The 24779-nt window shown below is 43.7% G+C and overlaps 1 protein-coding gene across 2 annotated transcripts; it reads right to left on the reverse strand.

Moving 5' to 3' along the window:
- Positions 1–1729: 1729 nt before the first annotated feature.
- Positions 1730–24220, reverse strand: zfyve26 (zinc finger, FYVE domain containing 26). Of its 2 annotated transcripts, XM_079175448.1 has the most exons (43): positions 24122–24220; positions 22924–23199; positions 22700–22775; positions 22354–22440; positions 22010–22159; positions 21595–21934; positions 19866–19990; positions 19480–19644; positions 19306–19394; positions 19067–19218; positions 18691–18912; positions 17200–17808; positions 16843–17007; positions 16566–16714; positions 16102–16345; positions 15516–15779; positions 15207–15326; positions 14928–15098; positions 14455–14688; positions 14063–14168; positions 13046–13887; positions 12416–12615; positions 11945–12049; positions 11726–11848; positions 11287–11463; positions 9242–9491; positions 8922–9020; positions 8475–8662; positions 8225–8364; positions 8025–8053; positions 7692–7828; positions 7216–7436; positions 5837–5984; positions 5323–5532; positions 4824–5039; positions 4336–4533; positions 3833–3913; positions 3618–3745; positions 3293–3467; positions 2737–2796; positions 2419–2601; positions 2202–2252; positions 1730–2030 (listed from the first exon to the last, which is right to left on the reverse strand). In XM_079175448.1, exons 2-43 carry the CDS (start codon positions 23112–23114, stop codon positions 1818–1820), a joined length of 7833 nt encoding a protein of 2610 aa, XP_079031574.1. In that variant the 5' UTR covers positions 23115–23199; positions 24122–24220; the 3' UTR covers positions 1730–1817. The 2 variants fall into 2 exon arrangements, with proteins under 2 accessions (XP_079031574.1, XP_079031573.1); XM_079175447.1 differs by lacking the exons at positions 19067–19218; positions 19306–19394; positions 19480–19644; ... (5 more) ...; positions 22924–23199; positions 24122–24220 and having other exon boundaries at positions 14928–15095; positions 18691–18906.
- Between the last annotated feature and the right edge of the window lie 559 nt (positions 24221–24779).

The following is a 24779-nucleotide window of genomic DNA, read 5'->3' on the forward strand; positions in this document are numbered from 1 at the left end:
AAATCAATTACATTTCAAAATCATTAGTCCCTGCATCATGAAAGCAGTTACTGAATTACACATTTGACCAAAGAGGTTTATTTTTTGTTAAACTCACTAAGTATAAAGTGCGGCAGTGATGAGACAACAGTCGACGTTAAGGAGGATTCTTTTCATCTCTTGCTGATCAACACTTACAGTAAGAGGAAGATCCGTCAGTCTCAGTCCTCAGACTAGTGCAGCAGAGGGAAGCAAGACAAAGGGACAACACAGTACCTGCTCTACATAAAGAAGACCGTGACCATGTAATCAAGAGTCGTATCCTTGAAAAGGCCGCTTCAGCAACACAGTTGATTGTCCCGTAAATGAACTGAAAACATGTTTTGTGGTGGCAATGCTTTTGCACGGTTATCTTGAGTTGGCCAGGGTGTTTCTTAGTGAACAAAATATGCAAAAACAAAATTAAACAACAGAAAAATATGGCAAAAGTGAAATCCCTTTTCCAACATTAATTGATTGATTATCCATGTAAGTTAATCATTGTGGATTTATATTATTCAAACAGATATTTCAGGTCTCCCACCAGAACAAAGTGAAAAGCATGATTTAAAATTAGCAACACTCAGGAGACACAAGAGACGACATGAAACTAGACATCCAGAGACAAAACTAATGAGTCCATATTCTGGATCAAATCAAACTTCCCCAATAACATGATCTATAAACGGGTCCCTTTCTGTATCCACCCTAAAACTTTGACTTTCTTGTAAATTTCTCAACACCGTCTTTAATGCCCCAAAATACCTCAAATCCTGTTTGATATTAATTTCCCTTACCAAAAGGGAATATACGCTGAAAGCTGGCCTTAAAATGTGCTATACAATATCAGGTAAAACAGGTAAACAGCTTCATCAGGATTACAAAAAACAAGATACTTCCTTTTTTCAGTTTTTACAAGGTTTAAACATGTACCGTTCTTGGCGGAGGACATCTAATTGCATTGACGTCTAAATTCACACTCTGAAACAGGAAGGACACATAAATAATACAAATAAACAAAAGACAGGCAACACATTTATCAAAGGCCCTCCAGTCAGTTAAAGATATTTTCCCTTTTGGCTGAGGTAGGAGATTAATCTGAGTCAAATACTGAGTTCTTAGATGAGTTTATATTGTGTAACGACGACTGTATCGGTGGTAGTTGTCACTCCGGTTCAGCGACATTGTTCCCTCTCAAAAAGTGTACAGCAAACTATTTCCAGAATGGAAATAAAGCACGGTGGTGATTTGTCAGTTTTACGGACAGGAAGGCTGCACCAACATTAAGAGAAAGTGATCGTCAGGGTTTCTAGATGCTTTCACTGAAATAGAAACCGTGTTTCACTGACCTGTCCCGTTGAAAGCTTCTTGTCTGTGTCACCTCTGACCACAGCAGGTATCAATGGTTACCACACCTAAAAGCTACGTACAGCTGTTCATAGCTGCAGCAAGAGGAGAATTTAAACTCTTGGGAGGTTTAAAAAACGTATTTCTAACAACTCAATTTGAGCATAGACACCAAAATCCTTTTGACTCCCGTGGCCCACATCCACTACTCAGCACACACTGAGTGTAAAGTGCGCCGTATATCAATCATTATAATAATCTGCATGTAATGTAACATGTGCAACAGCTGCTCTCCTGATACACCCAATGTGCAGTCAAATCTATCTGAAAGTTTACTAATCCTCCCCCCCCCCCCCGCGTTTCTATAACTGTGTAACATTAGAAACCCTGGATCCTCTTATTTGGGGCTCAATTGTTTTCAAGTGCTGTCGGTGTAATCCCTCGTCATGCCTTTACCTGGCATTGGGTCGGCCCTGGCGCTGCTGAGAGGACTTGCTGTGGTGTTCAGACAGCCACTGGCCGCAGATGTTTTGCATCACGGAGTCCTGCGCTCCCTCGGCGGCCTGGAGGACTTCCTGGACCAACGGGCCGGCTCGGCTCGGCTCCAGCTTCACCGCCAGCAGGTACGCTGGTCTCAGTTTACTGCACACCAGGTAGGCTTTGATCTGCGGACGGATGTGATGAGAGTTAGGTTAAGTATGACTTTCACAACGAGAATACCAAAGTGACCCAAGAACGAGGTAATTGTGATTTCTATGTCTATTAAAAAAACCCAGCCTCAGGCAAGAAAAACCATGATAGTGTCAAGCAGGGGATAATAACATTAGACACACTACCTTGCTCTCTGTGCTCTTGGTCTCCAGAATGAGACTTTCCAGCTCTTTGGCCTAAATCAGATAAAAGGACAGCAAAAAGTCTTCATGACCAATGTGCTGGAGATTGCCAGCAAGCACTTAGCACAAATAAACACACAAACGAAGACATCATAGAGCCAAGTCACGGTCATGATTAGTTATCTAAGTACACTCGCGTCTCTTCCTTGTCCGTACTCACATCAGCTGGTCCCTTATCTGCAATGGAGACACAGCTGAGGATGAGGGCGTCGCAGTCGTTCTTGGTGGCGGCGCCTGATTCACCGACACATTTGAGCAGCTGCCTTACGGCTCCATACTGCCTCTGGCGGACGAGCCTTTGGCCGGCCCGGACGTAGACCGCCTGGGCCTCCAGCTGGAAGTCCTGAGGCAGGAAGAGAGCGAGAAAGAGAGGATAAAAGCTTACCAGTGAACATATGTTCACGTTAAATCTTCTGTCCAATTTTTTATTGTCTTTTGTCTCCTCACACACACACACACACACACACACACAACATACCTGTATGACTCTATATGCAATGCCAAAACCTTCTTCTATGTTTTTTCCTCCAAGCATCACCTGCAAAGACACAAAAGACATATTACGCATTTTATGATAAATGATTGACAGGATGTTCTTATATCGATAATATACATGAAACACAGAAAACAATCAGGCCTTTAATATTTTACATTATTCACACATGTGTTCATAATGAGTTTAAGTTAAAAACCATTCCTGTAAAAACGTCTGACCTTTAACGCCTCAAAAAGATAAAACTGAGGTTTATAATATATTCACTTTGCAAATGCTTTCGTTCAAAGAGACTGAAACTAAATGCATTCAAAGACTTTGGATTAAATATCCATGACTGGGAGTTAATACCCTTTAAACAAATATCTAATAGTGCCTTGATATATATATTTATACTTTTCACATAACTCCTTGATCTCTGATCCAGAGGTTTAACTTATGAATAACGTCAGCAGTGTGCCACTTTAACAAACTTAATCTGTCTAAAGTGGATTATAGATTATTAATTTAAGTACTGCGATATATACAACTGGAACCTCACCTTGCAGGCAACCTCAACTTTCATGGGGCTTCCCCCAAACAGTGTCGGTGGTGAAGTGGATCCGGGGGACTTGAGGGAAGGTAAACTGGTCTTTGGCTCCTTAGAGGAGGCCGCCGACTCACAGCGTTGGAGGAAACGGGTCACTTCCAGCTGAAGCTCAATTGTGTTCATATGCCTGACAAAATAAGACAGAAGATGTCCATACTTTAAAAAAATAAAGAGTCTATTTGATAGGTAGCAAACGTGTGAATCAAATATAATAATAAAAAAGGCAAAACGTGTTGATTTATTTCTATCATGTAAATTAAAGGATGTATTGAATAACCTGGACACGTCACTGGACGACATCATCTTCCTGAACGAGTTGACCGGAGATCTTTTCCTCACAGCTCCCCGACCTTGCTGCTCCTGCAGGTATGTCCTTAGGTGCTCTTTGGCTCTGACCAACCAGCGCTGTACAACGTCACGGTCATGTTTAAGTTACTGTTTTCTTTTAAAGTTTTGCAAACTGCAAAACCGCAGTCATAAAGAGAGACATACCTGATTTTCACCCAGCTGTAGGTACGAACTGGCTCCATGAGTGAAGAATCGGATACAGGTCATAGCCGCCCGCACCTGATCCTGTCCAGGTAAACAGCATTTTCCGAATTACAAGAAGTATAACAGGAAAAAAAACAACTCACAAAATTGTATATTTATCAAACTTGTCTCTCATCTTTGCTTTATTTTAGATATTTTAGAGTTTTACCTCTTGAGGCCTCAGACATTGCTTCGTATTAAGAGATCACAAGAAAAGAAAAATGTTGGGAACCGCTGGTTTAAACTATAATCAGTAATTACATGGTGCTCGTCTTAACAACAGGGACATTTTGGGACATTCATAATGTAATCTAAAGGCCTGTTTTTAGTCAGTTGGTGCTAAGGCACAGAGCATGAATCTCTGATTTCCGGTAAAGCCAGGAAAATGTGTCTTTCTTTTACCTTTCTAAAATCTCAAAAGAGTATGACAATTTAAGAGATAAAAGAACATTAAAGAGTCTAACCATCATGAACTGCTGGAGCTGGTAGAGCGTGTTGAAGTATCCCCGCCGCTGCAGGAACTGACAGGAGGCCATGAGGTAGCGGCTGCAAGTTTCCAGGCCAGGGTCAAGTTTTTCCAGTATGCCCTGCAGCATGCCGAGACGCCCCCGCTCCAGACTGGGCTGCAACACACCCTCTAGAAAAACCTCGTCTGGGCACTCCTGACACACGAGAAAGCAGAAAAACATGCGTCAAACAAGAAGATGCAGTCGTACTGTGGTCTGCTTACTCAATGTCTGTACTGTAGCGATACACTCGGTACACTGCTACTTGTTAAACCTTACTTTGGTGCAAACGGGGTACTAAAATCTAATTTTACTGCATTGATGTTGATTAGACAGCGTTGAGGCTGACATCAGCCAGATTTGAGATGTATAAAAAGTCAGAAGTGGGGTTGATTAAAACCTCAAAGCGTGCCTGAATGCTCTTCACAACAACAACTACGTCTCACCTTGTTGAGCAGGTACGTCAGAGCCTCCGTCATGCAGTCATGACGCATGTAGAAGCTGATGAGTGCCATGTGAGTGCCGTATGTGTTCAGGTAGTAGAGGCACTCCTGGTGGAGGTTGCTTCTCTGTGTCGGACCCTCTGGTCGATCCACAGGACCGGCTTCGCACAGGGCGTCCTCCAGCTCCCGCAGGGACGCCAAGATGTCCTCACCAAGAGACTGACGGAGACACACAGACAACACGAACATCGCACGACAGGTCAAGGATTTATATGTGCGCATAAGCGAGCAGATTCACCAATGATTTCTGGACATTTTATAGTTGCTGTGATTTATGTATTAGTATTTGAGAATGATGATGTGTGTGTGGTGCCAAATAGATGCAAGTTGGGAAATGAAACTTGCACATATTGATGTTCTATAATGGAGACATCTGACATGCCAACCGCTGCAGAGATGCTGCTTGGATAAAAGACAAGAGACACTGCCACCATTTCCCTACCGTGGCCAGACCGGGTTGCACAGTGGTCTCCAGGTGCTGGACAACCTCCTGCAGCAGTAAGGGACCCAGGTTGAGCTGGTTGCGATCCACTGGAGCCTTCAGGAAGCGGGCAAACTTCTCCCTCGCTCCAGAAAGGTTACCCGCCTTGAGAGATGCCATCCCCCAGGCCTGCCACACGCCGCCAGGGTCCAGGCCACTCTTGGTAGACACCTGGCATAGCAGCCAAACAACCAGTCTCAATAAGAACAGCGATGGAATTAAATGTCTGCATTTATCTCATTGAATCATTAAATTGATTCGGGTGGTTTAATGAGCTGCCTAACTAACTGAATGTTAACCTCAAGGTGCTCTACTACGGGGATATACAAATTCAAGCTTTCAGAAGCCAAACGGAAATCTTACAAGAGGCAAACTTATTAAAACGGAGCCCTGGAGAGAGGTGGGTGTATGATTGAACTGTGACAATAACTGTGAAATAATTTTAAAAAAACAAATGAACCACCAACTGCCTCACCTCCACTGCTAGCTGGTAGTGCTCCGCTTCCAACAGCTGGTTACGGAGACGTGTGACAGCAGAAGTCTCCAGAATGTCATCCAGAGACGGGATGTACTTGTAATTGGCCGTCACTAGAATTTTGAGCACGTCTACTTTGCTGATGTAACTGTGGAAACAGAGAACACAATAAAAGAGGAAGCAAAACTGTGTGGGTCTTGAAGTATATTTGTGTAAAATCAATCATATCCATAATTCGAAATGTATCAAAGTCTACTTCAGCTCATTGATTTGCTTTTACAGCCGCAGCTTTCTTAAGTTGAACATCAAGAAGCCAAAGAGTGTGAGTGAGTGAGTGAGTATTGGATTTAATATCAGTCGGGTGGCCAAAAATTCATATGTGATGGTACTGCTGCTCTGTGTCTGCTGGATATGTAAGAACAAAGATGTTTGCTAAAATGTTAGCTATAAAAACTTCCCTGAACTCATCGGCTATCGGTCTGACGGCGGATATATCCCTGGTGGTCCGGTGAAGACTTCCTTTTCCCAGCACTGCTCGTTGTTTAAAGTTCGCAGCTTGAGATGCGAGACTGGAGTTGCAGTTGAGATACGAAGCCGGTTCACAAGCTAATTTTATTTAGCCAATAAAAGCTAAATCTTTGCCAGACGATTGAAGCTGGGTTCCAAGATAGCACTCGGACTATAAACGGAAATGATTGCCTGCAGATTTTAATCTCGTTTATAATCTTGTGTGTGTTTAATTAAAGTCTAATCTTACTATTTATTATTCTACCTACGTGCCCAGTAAATCTGCAGAGACCCAGTACATTACTTATCTCCTTGTTTAATAGAAGGTTAATGCTCTTTGTGCATCGTCCCTGTTCAAAACAGGTGTGCTTTTCCTACCGTCACATGTCAAAATGTCTTCTGTGGGAAAAGGCCTGAAGGTTAATGCTGATTTAAAACCTCTACGTACTCATGGTCAACACGACAGGTGTTTTCACTTATGCTACCTCCTCTGACACTGCCTGGGCATGTACAGAATGCACTTGATTGACAGCCCACTCCTTCTTTCTTGCAAGACTTCTGTTATCAGGGTTTGGTGGCATTCCTAGAATAGCTGCAGCCAATTCCAACCCGACTAAAGGTATAATTTGAGGTGAGCAGAGTCAATGAAAAGCCCTGTGTGGCTCTGCAGGGCCTTTAAGAAAATGACAGGAAATAATTAAGTGTTTAACCCCCAGGCTTTAAACCCTCACCCTTCCTCCACAGCCAGACATAGCGTCGCACTCATATCTAATAGAAGTGAATCTCCTTTCATCCGTCTCACGCTCACTTTCCCGCCATATAACTGATGGCACAGTGTCCTTAACAACAGAAATAAATGGGTAACATATTACCTGTCACATAAGGCGAGATCCTGGCTGCGGCCAACCTTGACAAACATCATCTTAGCGCTGAAGAGCAGCTGCCGCATGATGTCGGTGAGGAGGCAGGCGTCCACCTCTGGATTGGTCAGCTTACAAGACAGAGATCGGCAGTGGCTGATGAGCTGATGACCACATGCCGTCTGGTCATTGTGCAGAGACAAGACTGCCACGCAGAGGTACGCACTGGGAGCCTTGGAGTTTTAGGAAAACACAATAATTAGTCTTAGTAGGTTAATTCAACCGTAAGACAACTGAATAACAGTATAGTGGTCTGTCAACTATGTCAAATGCTAGAAATAAACTCAACTTTAGGCTCGTTATACTGCACTTAGTCAGAAATTCTACGTAAAATAATCCATAACGTTAAGTAGAGTAGCATTCAAGGATATTATTACAGGTTGGTGCACTTAATGCAAGTCGCCTGCAATGAGTTGAAAATGACTGACCTGTTCGTAGTAGAACTCGCTCCGCAGCAGCTGGTTCTCTGCAGGGTTTGTGCTGAGTTGGATCCGTCGTTGGACCACTTCAGGCAGATGCAGCATCCCGTCGAGAGCTTCCTCTGTGGCCGCGGGGCTTCCAGCCACTGCACAAAGACAGAAGAGCAGAGAGAGACATAATCATCATCATGGCCTCCACACATCACTGATTTGAGAATGGCTTCATTTTGGATATTCCAAGTGGCCGGTGCACTTCTTCAAGCCTACATCCTCTCTTGACACATTTTATTCTCAATCACAGTAAATAGTTCACATGCAATTTCTGATTTTATTTAAATTTACCTTCAGCTGGTTCCAGCTCATCATCAGAACTAAACACGGGGAAAAAAGAAAAAAGAAATAAATTAAATAAACACAGTAACATGTCTGATTTCTTTTGTAAATTAAAACCTTCACATTTTTGTGTTCTTTCTAGATATTGCCATTGCTAAAAAAAAAGAGTTTTCATTTGAGGTTTGCGTCACTTAAATCTAGAGTCTTACTCTGGGTGAAAGTAGGCGTAACACTGGTCACAGACTCTGACTTCTTCATCTCCTGGGCGGCCATCGACAGACATCTTATGTTCTGAACACGAGTGACAAACCAGACGGCCACATCTCCGACAATGATGCCGCCTGTTGAACTGAAAAAGCAACAGGTCGCTCATTTGGTTGGGAAATATTACGGGACAGAGGTAAGGTAACTTAATGTGAGGTAATGTAACTCATGACAACAGTGTTTGGCCCCACTCACCATGGTGAACCGCTCACGCTGGCAGACCATGCACACGTCCCGCTTGGTGTCAGGGACCCAGTCTTTGCGGGCCGGTGGTTGGTCCGGAGGCTGGAACTTGGCAGACGAGCGCCGTTTTCTCCCCGCGGAGCTTCGATCATTCTCTCTGTCTGTGCTGTTTGAGGAGGAGGTGTGTGTTGGCGTGCTGCCTGGAATCAAACACAAGAAAGAAATCATTTAGAAAATCCACAAGTTTCAAACCAGGAACTTCAATCAATAGTTTAACACTCGCATAAGAAACGCCATCAAACAAATAACTCAATTACCATTTTTTTAAATCAATATTTATGTTTCCTGGGGAAAGAACGTATAATCCCTTAACAGAGACTCTCCATGCAGGGAAATTCTCTGTCGAGGATCAATATTTGTATCGTATTATTACTGTTGAACAAGTGCAACAAGTCTCACCTGCCGAGTTTGCTGAAGATTCGATTCGACTGGAAGATAGGGAGCAGCTGTCTTGAGCAGGACATTGCATCAGCGCATCCTGGAGGCTGATTACAGAGTCTGAAATACAAGCAGTCATATATTTTGGCACGAGTTGCTGTGGTACCGGTAACTGGCTGTGCTAAAATATGAACTTGAACTTGTCCCAACAACAATATCTTTTGGAGCACAAACACATTTTGGGTTTTAAACTTCGATTCCAAGCCAAGAACAGTTTATTAAAGATCATTTTCCAAATATGTTACCTAAATGGCACCACACAAAGCTCACTCAGCACTGACCAGATCGAGACCTCTCTCTCGGAGCGCAGGGGAAGTCGAGGGCCTTGCCGGCGTAGTCGGCCAGAAGCTTGTCGATGTCCTCGGCACCGAAGCCGGCCTCCTGACCAACCAGGAGGCTCCGCAGGGTTCGCACCGCCACCTCTGCCCAGTCCACCTTCAGGTTCATCAACAGCTGCTCGAGCATCAGCAGGGGCTCCGACAGCAGGGGGAAGTACTCCTGCCTGGCCGCTGGAGGCAAAGTCAGCAACACCTGGAGGATGAAACACATCCGCTGATATTAAAACAACCAAAGATATGGAGCAATTCAGCAAAAGCACAGTTTAATGGTATGAAACCAACATGTTTGACTCGGACTCATCTTGTCATTTGCTGAATACTTGAAGAATTAAGAGTACAGGACTTTAAAATTGGCCGTATCACTCTGTGGCAGAAGATAATACCTCTGCGCAATTATAACATTTTCAGAATTGATAAGTTGTTTGGAATGGAGATATGGAGGGAAAATGGAGAAAGAGCAGTCACCGTTATGTCTGAAGGATTTAAGGCTGCATTCCAGCTCATAATGAAACTGAAAGTTCCTCAGATGGGAAGTTTAAAAACAGGAAGGCATTCAAGCTCATTATGAAACTGAAGGTTCCTCGGAAGGGCAGTTTGAAAACAGGAACATGGAAACAACAACTGACTCACAGTTGAGTGTCCCTGCATGAACCAGATAACACCAGGCTGAACACTCCCTGCGTAGGAGTCATATTTAGGGCATAACCTCAGTAGACCTCTGCATGTATAAAAGTATGTTGAATGTTGTATTTCGTTGAAGCTTTCAGCACAAGACTACTGACTTGAGTATCTGTGGTGCATTCTTCCCTTGCAAGGAAATAAACAGAACAAGACAACTTTGAATCTTTTGAAGACATTATTGATTTGTGAACAAAACTCTCTTCTCCCGATTAAACATAGAAATCTTCCATCACAATAGTGAGATGGAAGTCAAATCTTAAAATCAATTCGGAATCTTACTGGTGTTGTGTAATATCAAATAATGTCGCAACGACTGTCAAAACCTGTATCATGGAAAACTGCTTTATTATGCTGACATGCACATTGCACATCCTAGGACCGAATAAGGGCTTGACATCCTGTTTGGGAAAGACAGAACCCTTGGTCATCAAATAAGGTAATAAGCTTGATTTCCTGTATAGGAAATAACCGCTTACACATTCAAAAAGAGGATTTACATCCTGTTGCAAGTGTTATATAAAGTGCACTCACTTAGTGCAAAAGCGCGCTTGCCTGGCCAAGACAGAAACCTTGCTTCTCATATCTTTCAGAGACTCCATCTGGAGATCACATAGCTAGATAACCATACGGTAAAACATTTCCTTAATCAGAAATAGCATTATATTGTAATATAATAGAGACCCTTTCACATGGAACATTTCCTAAAAAGAGGAAATATAAAGCTTCAGCATATACCAACTTGATTGTGGAAATAAAGATACTTGCTTATAAGATAAGACTGGGGCAACATGGTCTCTGTAAAACTTCTAGCTGCAGCATTTTGAACAAGCTGGAGATGTGAGACTGAGTTTTGACTGAGGCAGGTATAGAGAGAGCTGCAGTAGTTTAAACGAGAGGAAATAACAGCATGAATATATCTCACTGTGAGCTGCCAAAAGAAAAAGCCTCGGAGAATTTGGCAGCAGAGAGAGGACAGCTTTGAGGGAGAAGGAATAACACACACACACATCCGTTGTCACAAGATTGCCAAACTAAATGAGAAAACGAGGTCAAGTGTATGATCCTTTACATAAGTGGGCTCATTGACATATTGAATAAAGTTAAACGCTGCATGAAATCAGTGAAAAGCACACGTGATGGGCACCAATCACATATGTTAAAATCACAAAGTATTAGGCGTGTACCTGAGGATTTCTTTTGACCTCTCAAAAGGAAAATGGCTGCGACAGACAGCATGAATTAAATCCTCTGTCAGATAATCACCACTAAATACTATTAAGGATTACATTGGTGCAGCATTGACAGACCTTTGAGCCCAAGTGGAGGGCGTGGATGTGACGTCGGCGAGCTGGAGAAACCTGCCTCTGGAAATGCAGAGTGAGGTAGTCAGCCAGGAAGTGACAGGCTGCCAATCCGGGGCGGCGGTCCAGAGCGCGCTCACAAACGTCTAAGCCGACCACAAAGTCTGAGAGGCCCTCCAGTAACTAAAGAAAATAAGTAAGATACGAAGCACATTAACAAAAAGAGAGAGGCACTGTCACAGTAGTAACTAAATATGTTAGTTAAACACGTATAAGGCTTTCTTTCCTCTACTTACAGGAGTACAAATTCACAACGATGAGTATGTTGTAAGCATCTGCCTGAACTCAGGATCAAATTAGTGATCCCTGACCAATTTAACAAGGTTATTTTAAAGCCTAAAATGGATTTCAGTCTAAAGTTAACCAGATGTTCAGTGGACTTGACCTGGAAAGCCTCGTCTGTCTGTCCCTTCTCCAGAAGATGGAGCAACTGCTCAGTCTGTAGCTGCAGCCTCAGCTGGTCGGATACCGGATAGAGTTCAACCCACTGTGCACAAAGAGCAAACTCCTGCAAAGAATTAATAGATGATTTATATTATGTGTTTAAGAGATTACGTTGTTCCCAGAAGCACTGAGCAAACAGCTGCAGGTGTGTTGTACTTACTTTTGCCTCCACCATCATAGATAACAGTGACTCAGAGTTTGTCTTAGACTCCGTCCTCAGCTCCTGCCAAGTAGCCCAAGGAAACCGGGGCTGTAAATTCAGCATCTGCGACAAGAGAAGAAGAAAACAATTGACGTGTCACAATGTAAATTCAAAATATGTCAAATGACAGTCTACTCATGACAAACTGTGTCAACACCAGACAAGAACAATATGTAGTGAATGCCAAACTTGGATAAAAAGGTCACACACGTGCAAGACGAGAACTAAAGTCAGCCAAAAGTAAGCCTGATTTCAAGGGCAGGTGTATATTTATCATTAGGATATCAACAATTACTTTCCTTCCTGTTGTTTTGACAGCTTCTACATGCATCTACTTGGTTTGAATGCTTGCGTGACTACTTTGCTGTATAGATTCCTCTGGAGATTAGAAACAGGTCACTTAGTCTCAGTTGAGCTCTATAAAATTACCCAGTGATAGATGTCCAGTTCTTTCTTCTTGAGCTCCAAGTCCGTCCTCAGCGAGGTGTCCGTGCTCGGGTCGTTGAGGCAGAACTCGAGCAGCTCCAGGCAGGCGGACAGAGGCCAGCGCTCCAGAGCCTGGAGGGCAACGCGCGCTCGAAGGTTAGCATCCCGAACGCGGAACAGCTGACCGATACCGTTGTCTCCATCTGACGATAAACAACAAGAACAGCAAACATCTTAGTTACATTGATAACAGTTGTAAAGTAACTGCTGCATTCAACATATGTTGTTTTAAGGAATACACAAAATTGGAAGGTAATGTCTTAAATGTGTTTGATCTGTTCTAAACCAAATATAAATGTACTGTGCATATATATTTACAGTGATGTAAAACACAGAAAAGAAGTAAATCTGCACATATGGAACCAGTGAATGTTTGCCATTTTTGCTTAATAAATTACGTGAATTGTTTATAACAAATATAAAATGTGCTGTTGATCAACGTAAAGCGACTACATGTACGTGCTGCATATACATGTAGCTGGGCAACAATAATGTGTTTGTTACAGACGAAAGTGAGATGAGCTCCAATATGCTGCCTTCTGTTAAAATGCATCATGTCTGATCATGCCTCACCCTCTAAGGCAGCACAGGCCAGTAGGCGGTCTCTTAGCGCCCCCTCCTGGCTGCAGCCTTGCCCGTACAGCTCCAACAGACTGAGGGCTCTGCTGAGGTCTCTGGAGGACAGAGCCTGCTGGAAGGCCTCAGCAGCCACGGCCTGGGCAACTTCATCTTGAGGCCCAGACAGCAGGAGGCCGACGACGGGTTTCCCACAAACATCCGCCCCTAGTCCGGCAGAACCCTCCTCGCCCTCACTTAACAAGGCGCCCAGCAGCGGCTCCGCCATAGTGTGAAGGTAGGACCGGAGAATAGGGAACTCCTTCAGGAGGTTATCTGCTTCACGAGAAATCTGCTCTCCATCTAGGGCAACCTCTTTGCGGCTGCTACGGAAATAGCCAGACCATCCGGAGGATTGTGTCCGGGCGGTTTCTCCTTTGCAGGCACTCAGACACGCCAGTGTGGCCAGTAAAGGGGAGCGAGACTTGAGGAAGGACAGAGCTGACGGTGTGAGGAGGAATGAGCTTGAGGAAGTGGGGGAGGAGGAGGAAGAGGATGGTGGTGAGGTGGAGAGGTTGGTGGCTGTAGGGGAGAGGTCCTCCACCGAGTCCTCAGACTCCGAGCTCGGCTCAGACTGAGGCTCTGCGATTCCCAGAGTCGACACGTGCTCCTGAGCGTGCTGTTGGAGCAGGACGGACAAACTGGCCACGCCGAACACTCCGTCATCTTTCTTGGCTCGGTTGGAGTCGCCGTCATCAGCTGGACAGGAGATCCACACAGGCAGAGTCTCACAGCATCGCTGGACAATCACCTGCTGGACGCTCAGTCGCAGGCCTTCCTGCTGCAGCAAGGACAGCACTCTGGGGAGTAAACAGGACATGAAATAATTAACTAAGCTGTCGCCTTCACACCACTCCTTTTTAACTAATTTCACTTTTGTTGTAGATCTCCTCTTTCACACCATCATTAATGAATGAACTTGTCTTAACAAGAACTGCAGCCTTATGTACGCGTGTTCACATTGACGGTGCATACCTGTCAGGAGACACCTGTCTGTCAAACAGCAGGTAGGAGAAGAGCTGAAACGGGGCTTGAAGCAACACCAGCAGTGGATTCCCGAGCTTCACTTCGCTGCTCTGATCTAAGAGAAACCGTAAGAGAGGCAAACCAGAATAAAACCAGGTGTAACAAGCAGAAGAGTCCCTGCTGGCTCACGGTAAAGTCCGTATTTAGGTTAGAATTGCTGTAGTTTGGTATAAAAAGTGAGCATATTACTAAGCACCTCCAGTACCAACTGGGACACTGAGATAGTGACGTCTGAGCACTATGCTCTTAAACTATTTAAACTTTTAAAGAGCTGTTGTTAGAGGTTGTATTTTAAGATCAGCCTCTTTCCAAAACACATCAGCTCCTCAAAGACAAATTACCTTCTGAACCAAGGCTGCGCACTAACACAGATGCCAGTGTGTTAACGTAGTCGAGGAAGCTGCGCACGTAATCTGGTCTGGCGAGATCTCCGCCTGGCTCGAAGGGGCAAAGCTGATCCAGAGAACGAAGCAGCTGCTTCATGCTGGAGCGCACGGGGTGGGCGTCGAGCTCCGACTGCTTCAGACTGGCCTGTTCAACCAATTGTGCCAGCAGAGCGCTGCCCACGCTGCCCTCTGTTCAAAACGAGAGGTAATCATCAATCATACAGACTTTCCCACAGAATGCTAACGTGGTACAGCTAAGATTGTACCTAATTGTATCTGACATTACACAAGACGTGACAAACGATCCGCTCAAATCCCTACGGAAACATACAACGGATCCAAGTGTAATAAAACAATTTGATTGACATGCACAGTTCAACATCTGACTACCAAAACGGCATCTGAACGTCCACGGTTACTGAGCCGACCTGTGCCATCTGTAGCGGTGCTCAAGACGTGCAGGGTGGTCTCCAAACGTTGAGCTAGACCGAGCCGAGCAGCGATGGACTCTTCACTCAGGGCCGGGTAGCAACACAGGAGCACGTCCTGGATGCAGCAACCAAATGGACTGGTGAAGACTTGGTCTTCTCCAACAGCTTCTATGAACAAGAGAGGATCCGTAACAAAGAAACAATTATGCACATTTCATTCATTTTTCATATTAAATCTCTGGTCCAGAAAGTTATTTTGTCTATATTTGTATTCACCTGTTTTGACAGAGCTCTTATTGGTGGCAGAATGATTCAGGATCTTGTTGATCTGCTGTAATACAACAGGAAATCCACAGATCCCCTCAGAATGTGTAACCTTGGGGTCAACTCTTACTCCTGGGGAGGCAGACAGGGATTCAAATTACTACATGTGCAAAGCTGCTAATAAACACATGACGCTGTAGTTGGTCTTGTTTCAATTTCCATGTTCAAGAAAATCTGCTCTGCAACCTGCACCATCTACATAAATCCTCATGATTGCTAAAAAATTATTCCAAGAAAGACCCTAATACTAAAACCGCATACCTCGAGCCTCCAGGCTGCTGCCGAGTCTGCGCTCCGCGGTGTCCAGCAGCTGTCGGGACGTCTTCCAGAGCTGACAGTGGCAGCAGGCCAGGTCGAAGGCCGCCATGGCTGCCGGGCTGAGCTCCTCCAGCAGTGTGTAAAGGAGGCCAGAGGGGTCTGAGGTGCAGCGGCTCAGCCAGTAGCCGTCCTCCAGTGAGGGCATCGGGTGAGCAGGGGTGCTGAGGAGACGGTCTGCTATGTCTGAGATGGAGTAGAAAGCCACTCCTGCGGGGGAAAAAAACACACACACAAGTCAGATCCTGAGTTATCTCCTGTGCATGACAAAAGGTAATACAACTATTGAAAATGTAAACCCTGTATATCTGGCTGCGCAGAACTGTAATAAGCCCGACCAATAATTTCATTCAACTCATTGTGCGTCACCAGTGTCTTTCACAAGCTGCTAGCTTGACAGCTACTGACAACAGCCATGTTGGTTGTTTACGTTCGTAATGATAATTTTTGGGGGAGCAGCTTTGGAGGGAGGAATGAAGGTCCGTGTTGCCGACGATTTAATTCTGCTAAAGTAGGAAACAAGACGTCGAACCTGCAGCAGCAGCACTTCCGATGGCCTGCAGGGTTGATAGCCCACTGCTGCCCAGCCGACTCCTTCCTGCCCCCGACACAGCTGCTGTCCCCAAACCCTCTGAGGAGGATGAGGATGAAGACCTGGACTGGCTCTCCATCTTCTGCTCCACCCGTCCCAGCTCCACCAGCACTTCATGGTAGCGTTCCATGAACACCAGCTCACCACAACAGGCAGACGCCTCCAGATCAAACACCAGAGACACCTGCAGAGACGCCACGAGATGGAAAATAAAGGTTTACCTAAAGCATGATTAGGCAGTAAGCATAAGAGTTGTGGGAAGTGTTATTAGTGGTAGTAATATTATATTATTAGTAGCAACAGCATAAAATGTACTTTGTGTATGAAAATGAGGAACATTGACTTTTAAGCTGCTAAAAAACAAATAGGTTTTGCAAAACAAAAGTCCAGCTTGCCGCACAGACCTGATGAGCCTCCATGAAGTTTCCTCGGTGGATGCAGGACATGAGTAGAGACTCTGGAGGGGACAACATGGCGGGGACAAGCCAGCTGTGTGGACCTCCGCATGGACAAACCTCCAACTCCACACAACCTGTCGTCCCTCCTCCACCATCTGACAAAGGACAAATAAACACTTCATAAAGCCACACAAATAACAAAAGGCTTTAAAAAACAACAACTTTGGAGGACAAAAGCCTGGATTTAAGTCATGTAAATGACAGGCTGTTGTGTATGCGTTACCTGATGCACTCGTGCTAACTTCTCCATTGTGTTTCTCCACTGAGGTTTGTCTCTCTGTAGCGCGTCTCCCTGGTCTCTTCCTTCTCCTCAGGCTCGAGCTCTTGCTGCGTCCCAGAGAAGTGACGGGAGAGCTGACCGCTGATATCTGGAGAGGACTTTCTGAACCTGCAAGTCAATTTACCGTCAAGACAGAGAGATTTAATGCCACAATTCTATCTGAACTCATCCAGCACTGACGCAACAATAAGAAAGACCACACACACACACACATTAAGATGAGACACCAGTCAAATATTGATTTTCCTTTGCTACGTCTTGCATGCAGAGAGAACTAAAGAAATATCTTGTCCATCTCACCACTTCCACTGCTCCGATTGCTGGTGATGATCTGCAGCCTCCACTGAGCCTCTGCAGTGCGTTTGGACAACTTCTGCAGACGAGGCCCGAACGTCTCAGCCGTCACCGAGCAGCCGAGGTTCTCCGCGGCCTCGGCCTCTCGAAGAAGTGCTCCTCCCGCCTCCTGGCCCTCGTGGCCCAGCACACACATGCCATCCAAGCCTTCTTTCAGCAGCTTCAGGAAACCCGTCATGGCCGTCACGTCGGACAGAAACCCCCTGCAGCCCTGGATAAAGTGCCCCAGCTCCAGGTGGCTACGGTGGGCTGCTGATGGTGAACCTGAACGCAGCTTCTCGTTCTCTTTCCTGCTGTACTCAGTCTCATCCGTCTTTGCCTTGGTTCCCGATTCTCCATTTGTGTTTCTTGTATCCGCTAAAAGTTCTGACTGAGTGACATTCCCTGTGTTCTGGTTCCAGTTTGTTTCTTTTTGGATCTGCTGGGAAAAGTCAGCGGTGGACAGGAAGAGAAGGGAGAAGATGTTCTCCAGGAGCTCCAGGCGGAACATGGCAGGAACGGCCTCCAGATAGAGCTGACACTCTGACAGGTAGTGCTGGAACAGCTCATGGTAACCTGGAAAACACAACAAACGGAGAAGATCAGGCTGTCGTTCAGAACTATATAAGAAAAGAAAAGGTCGATAAACAAAGACAACCTTGTCAGCTTTAAACAACAAGATTCTACTTCCCACGCTCGTATTCCCACTACAGACGCTTGCTGTGTATTATCCCTGCAGTGGATGACCTAATCAAATTAGACTTTGCAATCGGATTTAGCAATGAAAGGAAATACTCGTGATTTTAGCCCAGAATCACCATAATATCATAAGTATCCAGACTTTGCTCTGATCAGACGAAACAAAATGATCTGGATGCTGCGATAGCTTTTGTGCATCAACGAACAAGAGTCATCGTCACGTTTCATAACGGTGCACTTCCACACCAGCGTGTGCACGGGGCACGTCCTGCTTACTGGCTTCGTCTGTGGTGTGATGAGGTTAACCCAACCTCACAACGTGATAGGATGTGACTTTATAATCTCAGATCAGATTTGCATTATTTCTCACAAATTTGTTGTTATTTTTCTGTGAATTTCCAACTTTAATCTTGGATATTTAGAATTGTATCTCTGAATATTACCCCCCCCACCCCGCTCTGTTTTTTTAACATACAATGGTTCTTATATGCAGCTCTACCAAAGTGATGTCTTTAAATGTTTTGTCAGTCCAAAACCCAAAGATATTGAAGTATAGTTTCCTATTTGAGAAGCTGATAAAAGCTCATTCCAAAACTAACTTTAAATACTTTATATTTAAACAGGTTATCCATGAAGACAGCACTGTCTACTTATTTTGCAACACGATTATAATTAGCTTCAATTATCAGACAGGAAACCATTTTATCATCCGTTATCAGACTGAATCTTCACCGCAGAAAAGAAAGACAGCTTTCGTACCTTCTGAGGACGTCGGGGTTTTGGTTTGGTCCACTTCTGCTTCAGAGAGCTGCTGTTGCTGTTGTTGTTGCTGCTGCAGAGGCTCACACTCGGTGCAATTTGAGTACTTATGTGCATTTACACAAAGAGCATAGATGGCATACTTCATGGCACAGAAGCCCTGGAACAAAACAATGTTCCTCTGCACACCAGAGCTGAGATTATTGACGACCTCGCTGTCTTCTGCAGGGAAAAGTACAAATTACATTTTTCTTTTCAGAATCAGAATCAGAATCAGAACCGTTTATTGCCATGGTATGTTGAACATACAATTTTGGCAGTCAACCCCAAAACATTCATGTGAGACAACAAGAGAGAGGACGATGACGATGCTGACCTGTTCTTGGTAAATTTGGCAGTTGCTGCAGCAGATCCAGTACCTTGCGCTCCTCAAACTGAGCCAAAGGAGTCAGAGAATGCAGAATATAGAGGGCAGAGTGATTGTCCAGAGTGTGCAGCTGTGCCAGCAATGCATCCATGGAAATCCCTCTGCACAGACACGGTTATAAAAGACGTAAACATTAACAATAAATAATGATTGAGATGGAGTTAAATGCCGGTGAAACAAATACTTACGGATTGCTGCCTTTACACCATTCAAGTACTCCAAGCTGAGTGGACAGAAGATCAGAAAACTCCTGCAGAACAGAGTCATTGGCTGGGGCCTAAAAAGGAAGAGAGTGTATCAGCAAAGGACACTTAATAGCTGTAAAATAGCTGTAGAGGTGGAGGTACGAGATGACGTCTGACCTGCTCTCGGTGAAGGATGCTGAGCAGCGTTTGAGCCGAGCTCAGACGGCGACACTGAGTCCACCCGAGGAGCAACAGCAGACGAGATAAAGGCTGGAACTCCAACCTCAGTAAGTCTTTCAGCTGAGAAAAGTCCTCGTGTTTAATCAGGTCAAGTGCAGTAACCTACAGGAAGCAACCAATCTTATTACATTACTGCATTTCATCACATGTGATCGCTAACCAACTTCACTTGACGATCACGATCCAGTGCTGATTATGAAAAATACAGAGTTGTGATGCTACTGAAAGAAGACTGTGTACACTCTGTTACTTCTTGAAGGAATTTAAATCTGATAACAAAACTAGTTTGACTAGTTTGACTAGTTTTCCAGCGGTTTACTTACCAGGACCTGCTCGAGGAAGTGCTTTCCACTACTAAGGCACTCAAAATAAATGGTCTTCCAGATGAATGGACGATCCTTGTGGCAACATAAACTGAGGGCCAACTTCTCTGCTTCAGGAAGGTCCACTAAGAGGGCGATATGATAAGAGTGGAAACAAGTTGAGTACTACGATCCATAACAGGCTATTTCAAGTTACAACAACGGGTTTTCAAATGGTTATGAAAGAGTCTCAATTAAATAATGATTACATTTTCACAGGCAACGTTTGGCAGTGAGTAGTACGTTTACCAGGGAGGTAGAGATTTTTCTTCAGAGAATTATATTTTTGACATTAATTTGTGTGGTTCTGGCTGATAATGAAGAAAGATCAACAAAGAGAACAAGAACATAATTAACTGTAGAACAAAAACTTGATTTACCACCTTGCGGTCACACGCCTTTGCCACCCTTTCAAGTTGCACCTTACATCCATGTGATCAAATGTCACAGGGACCTTGACCTTTGACCCATTAACCACCAAATTCTAATCAGTTCATCCTTGAGTCCAAGTGGATGTTTGTGCCAAATTTGAAGAAATTCCATCCCGGCATTCCTCTAAATATTGCGTTCACGAGAATAGGATGCAAGGAGGTACGGGCATACAAACAACCCAAAACATAAAGTCCACGGCCACGACTGTAGCCGACAGAGAGGCACACAAAGCTAAAAGAGACGGTGATGGAGCACGAGCAAAAACAAGAGTCAACCGTGGTCAACAGATGGAGAGAAATGCTATTTCAAAAGGATTCAAAACCGATCCTGAATTGTCCATCTTCCTCCTGGACTGGACTGTAATATTGCGAGTTTTGTATCAATAAAATTGTATGTTGGCGGATAAAACAAAGTTTACTTTGTTTCAAGTTTACTTAGTTTGGTTAAAACAAAGTTTACTTAGTTTCACCATCGTCATATTTACACAGACTCTGTAAATAAGATATTCTGGGAGGCATTTAGGGGTAAACAATTGCTCAACATTGTGTCTTCTTCTTTTTTACGGTTTTCCTTGATTTAAGTTTGATTTGTGTCATTAGTCAAATATGAAGAATAAATGTCATCATTACATACAAGCTAAACCATCAACCGCCCATCAATCTCCACTATTGGTTTAATGCCACATTATGAGCAAACAGATCTTTAAATAAATGAAAGAAAATCTATGTAGACGCTAACAAAACTGCAGAGGAGTAAGAAAACATGTCACGTGTAACGTTTTCCAGACACTAAGTAAAATCTGTTGAGCGTTCGCAGCCACAGAAGCAGAAGTGTGATTAAAAGAGGAAAAGAAGTGATGCAAACGTTTGCTCTTTGAAACTGGAAGCACAGAAGGCAAAAAAAAATGGTTATGTAAAATATATTATATTCGTATTGGTACTATAAAATAGAAAGAGACAACCTGACTCCTAAAACAGCTCAGAGGAGGAAGTGATTTATAGGAAGTTGGAACATTTACGGCTATTTTACAAAGCAGTCTGTTCTAACTAATCAACATGAAGATAACTTAAAAAGGGACAAATCGGACGTTTAGACTGAAACATGTGTTTTAAAGCATGTTCACATCAAATAATGCTCAATTTCTATTGATGAATTCAAGAATCGAAGGAGAGAGAAGTTTACGCGGCACCACAACCTGTTTGTATCCGAATAATCAACGGGCTTCTCTCATTATCGGAGCTGAACACACTCGGACTACCTCGTGTATCAGGCGCGCTCCTCAGCAGATGATCCCTCTGAAGTCTCAAAGCGGCGGAGCAGTAAACAGAGATGAGGGCATCGCTCCGGGGGCGGAGCAGCGAGCTCAGGATCCTCTCCTCCTTCAGGGGCTTGTCTCTGGCGGCCCACAGCGCCTCACACAGCGCCTCCAGCTGCCCGCCGCTCCGTCCGGAGCTCCATGGCATCACGGACAACACGGCGTAGATCTCCTCCACCCACTCCTCCACCTTCTCCGGCCTTCTCTCCGGTTTCCCCAGTACCTTCATCAGGTGTTGGATGAAAGTGTGCTGCAGAGTGTGGTCCTCTGCGCATGACTCGTCCTGCAGGAGGAGGAGAACAATTAGAAAAAGTTTGATTTCAACTCTACGAATATGAATAATTTGTCGTGACTCTACCTGTAAGAAGTGCGTTAAAGACTGGGCGAGTCTGGGCTTCTTTTTCTCCAATAAGGTCCGCAGGCAAGACTCAACAGCCGCATCTGTTGAGCTGGAACCCTCTGGAGCTCTCGTCTCAGACTGTGTGTCCAAGAAGGCCGTGTGCAACTCCTGCTGAAAGATAACTGATCTCAGTCTATAGTCACAACATGTAAAACAGAACACATCAAGTTAATCTCAGCACACTTAGCCTGTGTGAACAGAAAGCTTTGTCTCAATCTCATTCAAAAAGGTAAATGCTTTCCTATCTAGTTTTTACAACTTCATTATCAACAGCAGACAACATGAGATGAAATGATAATAACCTTGAGAACGGTGTCTGGTATGCTCTCTGAGCCCAACTCCTCCAGGAGGAGAAGGAACTCCAGCTCTCTCCTGACGTCGAGAGGGACCTGAAGTGGACCGTAAACAAGAGTCCAGTTATTTTGTCACATCATTTCACAACACAGTGAAATGATGTGAAAGAACACATTTGTTTCTGGTCGCGACAAAAGATTTGACCAAGACATATTTTGTTAAGTTAACACAAACAGAGATGCTCTCAGATACCAACATACAGCTGGAGGATGAAGTGACTAAACATGTCGTTTAAGAGTAACTCAAATAAGCACAATAGAGCGAGCTGCGATACCGGATTCTTCATGGTGTTACCTGCTCTTCTGTCCATTTCTCCAAAACCTGAAGCCAAAACCAAGCCAGTTTGTGTGGACTGCCCACAGACTCCCATCTGCAAAATAAACACAGTGTCATTAAATCCACAGCTCGAATATAAGGGTTTGGTTTTGGGACTTTTGCAGACTCATAACAACACTGCCTTACATTTGATTTATCTAAGAATTCACAATGTCTTGTGAGCATGCGGCTGCGCGACTCACTTTAAATTGTAAGGATGGCAGACAATGGCTTTGATTATGTCTCGTAGGTTTTCTGAAAGTCCTCCCGTTGAGCTAACCAGCTGTGGCACACAGGCATTGGCCAACTCCCACTCTCCATGCTGCAGACACCTCTTGAAGTACTCAAACAAGTCCCGAAGAGAGGTCTCAGCCTCACGGCCGAAGGGATGCATGGCCACTTTCACTGGGTCAGCTGTCACAACTGGAACAGCAACGTTACTTCCACATAGCCAAGGAGGACGCTCGAGCTTTCCTCACCTGAATCGGAAGTTTGACAAAACAAAGAGATGCATATATTGTGTGATTATAAAGTCAAGATGTACAGAAGGATAATTGTTTACACTAAGTATAATCTGCAAATAATCATACATTCACAACTTTTGGATACATGCCGGTGCTAATGTGTTGTTTACTTTACAGATGATTAGTGTGGTATGATAATCTACAAAGTCTTTGTCTTTTAGAGACATTCATTTATTAAACAATGGGCTTTGTTGGTTCTGGGTAAGCACATTGGATTTGTTTCTACACAGTAAGTCATGTATGGCAGTATCAGTGAACATGTATAATGGAGTTTGATTAAATATTTCATTCATTTTATACAGTATTGCTATGTCTTTTTATTTGCATTGGCCCATGCTATATGATTTACAGCATCATATATTTTATGTGATCACTCCCTAAAATTGATTTCAGACACTTTTAATATCATAATCTATTATTTGTTTGTTTTGTAAAACTAAAGATAGTTAACTGAACTTGCTTGTTAACAATATTTTACATATTTTCTTCACGTCACTCAGAGGCAAGATCATAGAGGTGGGATGTTTTACAGATAACGTTACACAACTCATTTGTTATTTAGCAAGTCTAACGTTACCTTTAGTTGTCTTTTCAAACAAACCACGAAAGTTGAGAAATAATTCAAAACAGCTGTGCAGTGAGCTGCTCAGTCAGCGGGATTAAATAAGCCTTTAAATATGTCAATGTTTCCACCGTCTCTTCTCAGATTTGACAGCTAACTTACCTTCATGTCTCCAGTTAGCTAGCTTTAGCATTAGCTACAGAATCTTGCTGACTGGCTGTAGCTGAAACATTAAGTTAGCTAACTTCCGTAACAGCTGGCAGGCACACACATAAATCAATAACAAGTTAGAGAGTATTTAATGAAGTTACTTACTCATTTCTTTGTGATGCTTCCCCCGAAAATGGGGACTATTTACACTCCCAGCTACTGTATTCTCTAGACCTGTTATGTTGAGAGGCTAGGTGCGTGTTAACGGCGGTCATGTGACAAAATCAGCTGATTCTCCAACGCTGGTTGGTCAAAGGTTGGCACGAGGTGGGCGTTCCGTTTACTGGTGCCTTCATGTGCTATCGGAACACACATCACACATATATATATATAATATATATACACGTGTATATTAAATTATATATTTAAATATATATATATATTATATATATATGTATGTATATTCATATATATATGTATACAAAATACAGTAGTAGTAGTAGTAGTAGTAGTAGTAGCAGTAGTAGCAGTAGTAGTAGTAGTAGTAGCAGCAGTAGTAGTAGTAGTAGTAGTAGTAGTAGTAGCAGTAGTAGCAGTAGTAGTAGTAGTAGCAGGAGTAGTAGTAGCAGGAGTAGTAGTAGTAGTTGTTGTAGTAGTAGTTGTTGTAGTGTTATCAGTTTTATTATTATAATTAAATAGGAAATTAATTGCAGAATTAAGACAAAAGACAGTAGACATAGATGAAGTAGTCTGAAGACATTGACATTGTACTTGTTATTATTAATATTATTATTAATATTGAGGTACCAGTTTAACGAGTAGA

Source organism: Pholis gunnellus (genome assembly GCF_910591455.1).
Source record: "Pholis gunnellus genome assembly, chromosome: 15".
In the NCBI taxonomy this organism is placed as follows: domain Eukaryota; kingdom Metazoa; phylum Chordata; class Actinopteri; order Perciformes; family Pholidae; genus Pholis; species Pholis gunnellus.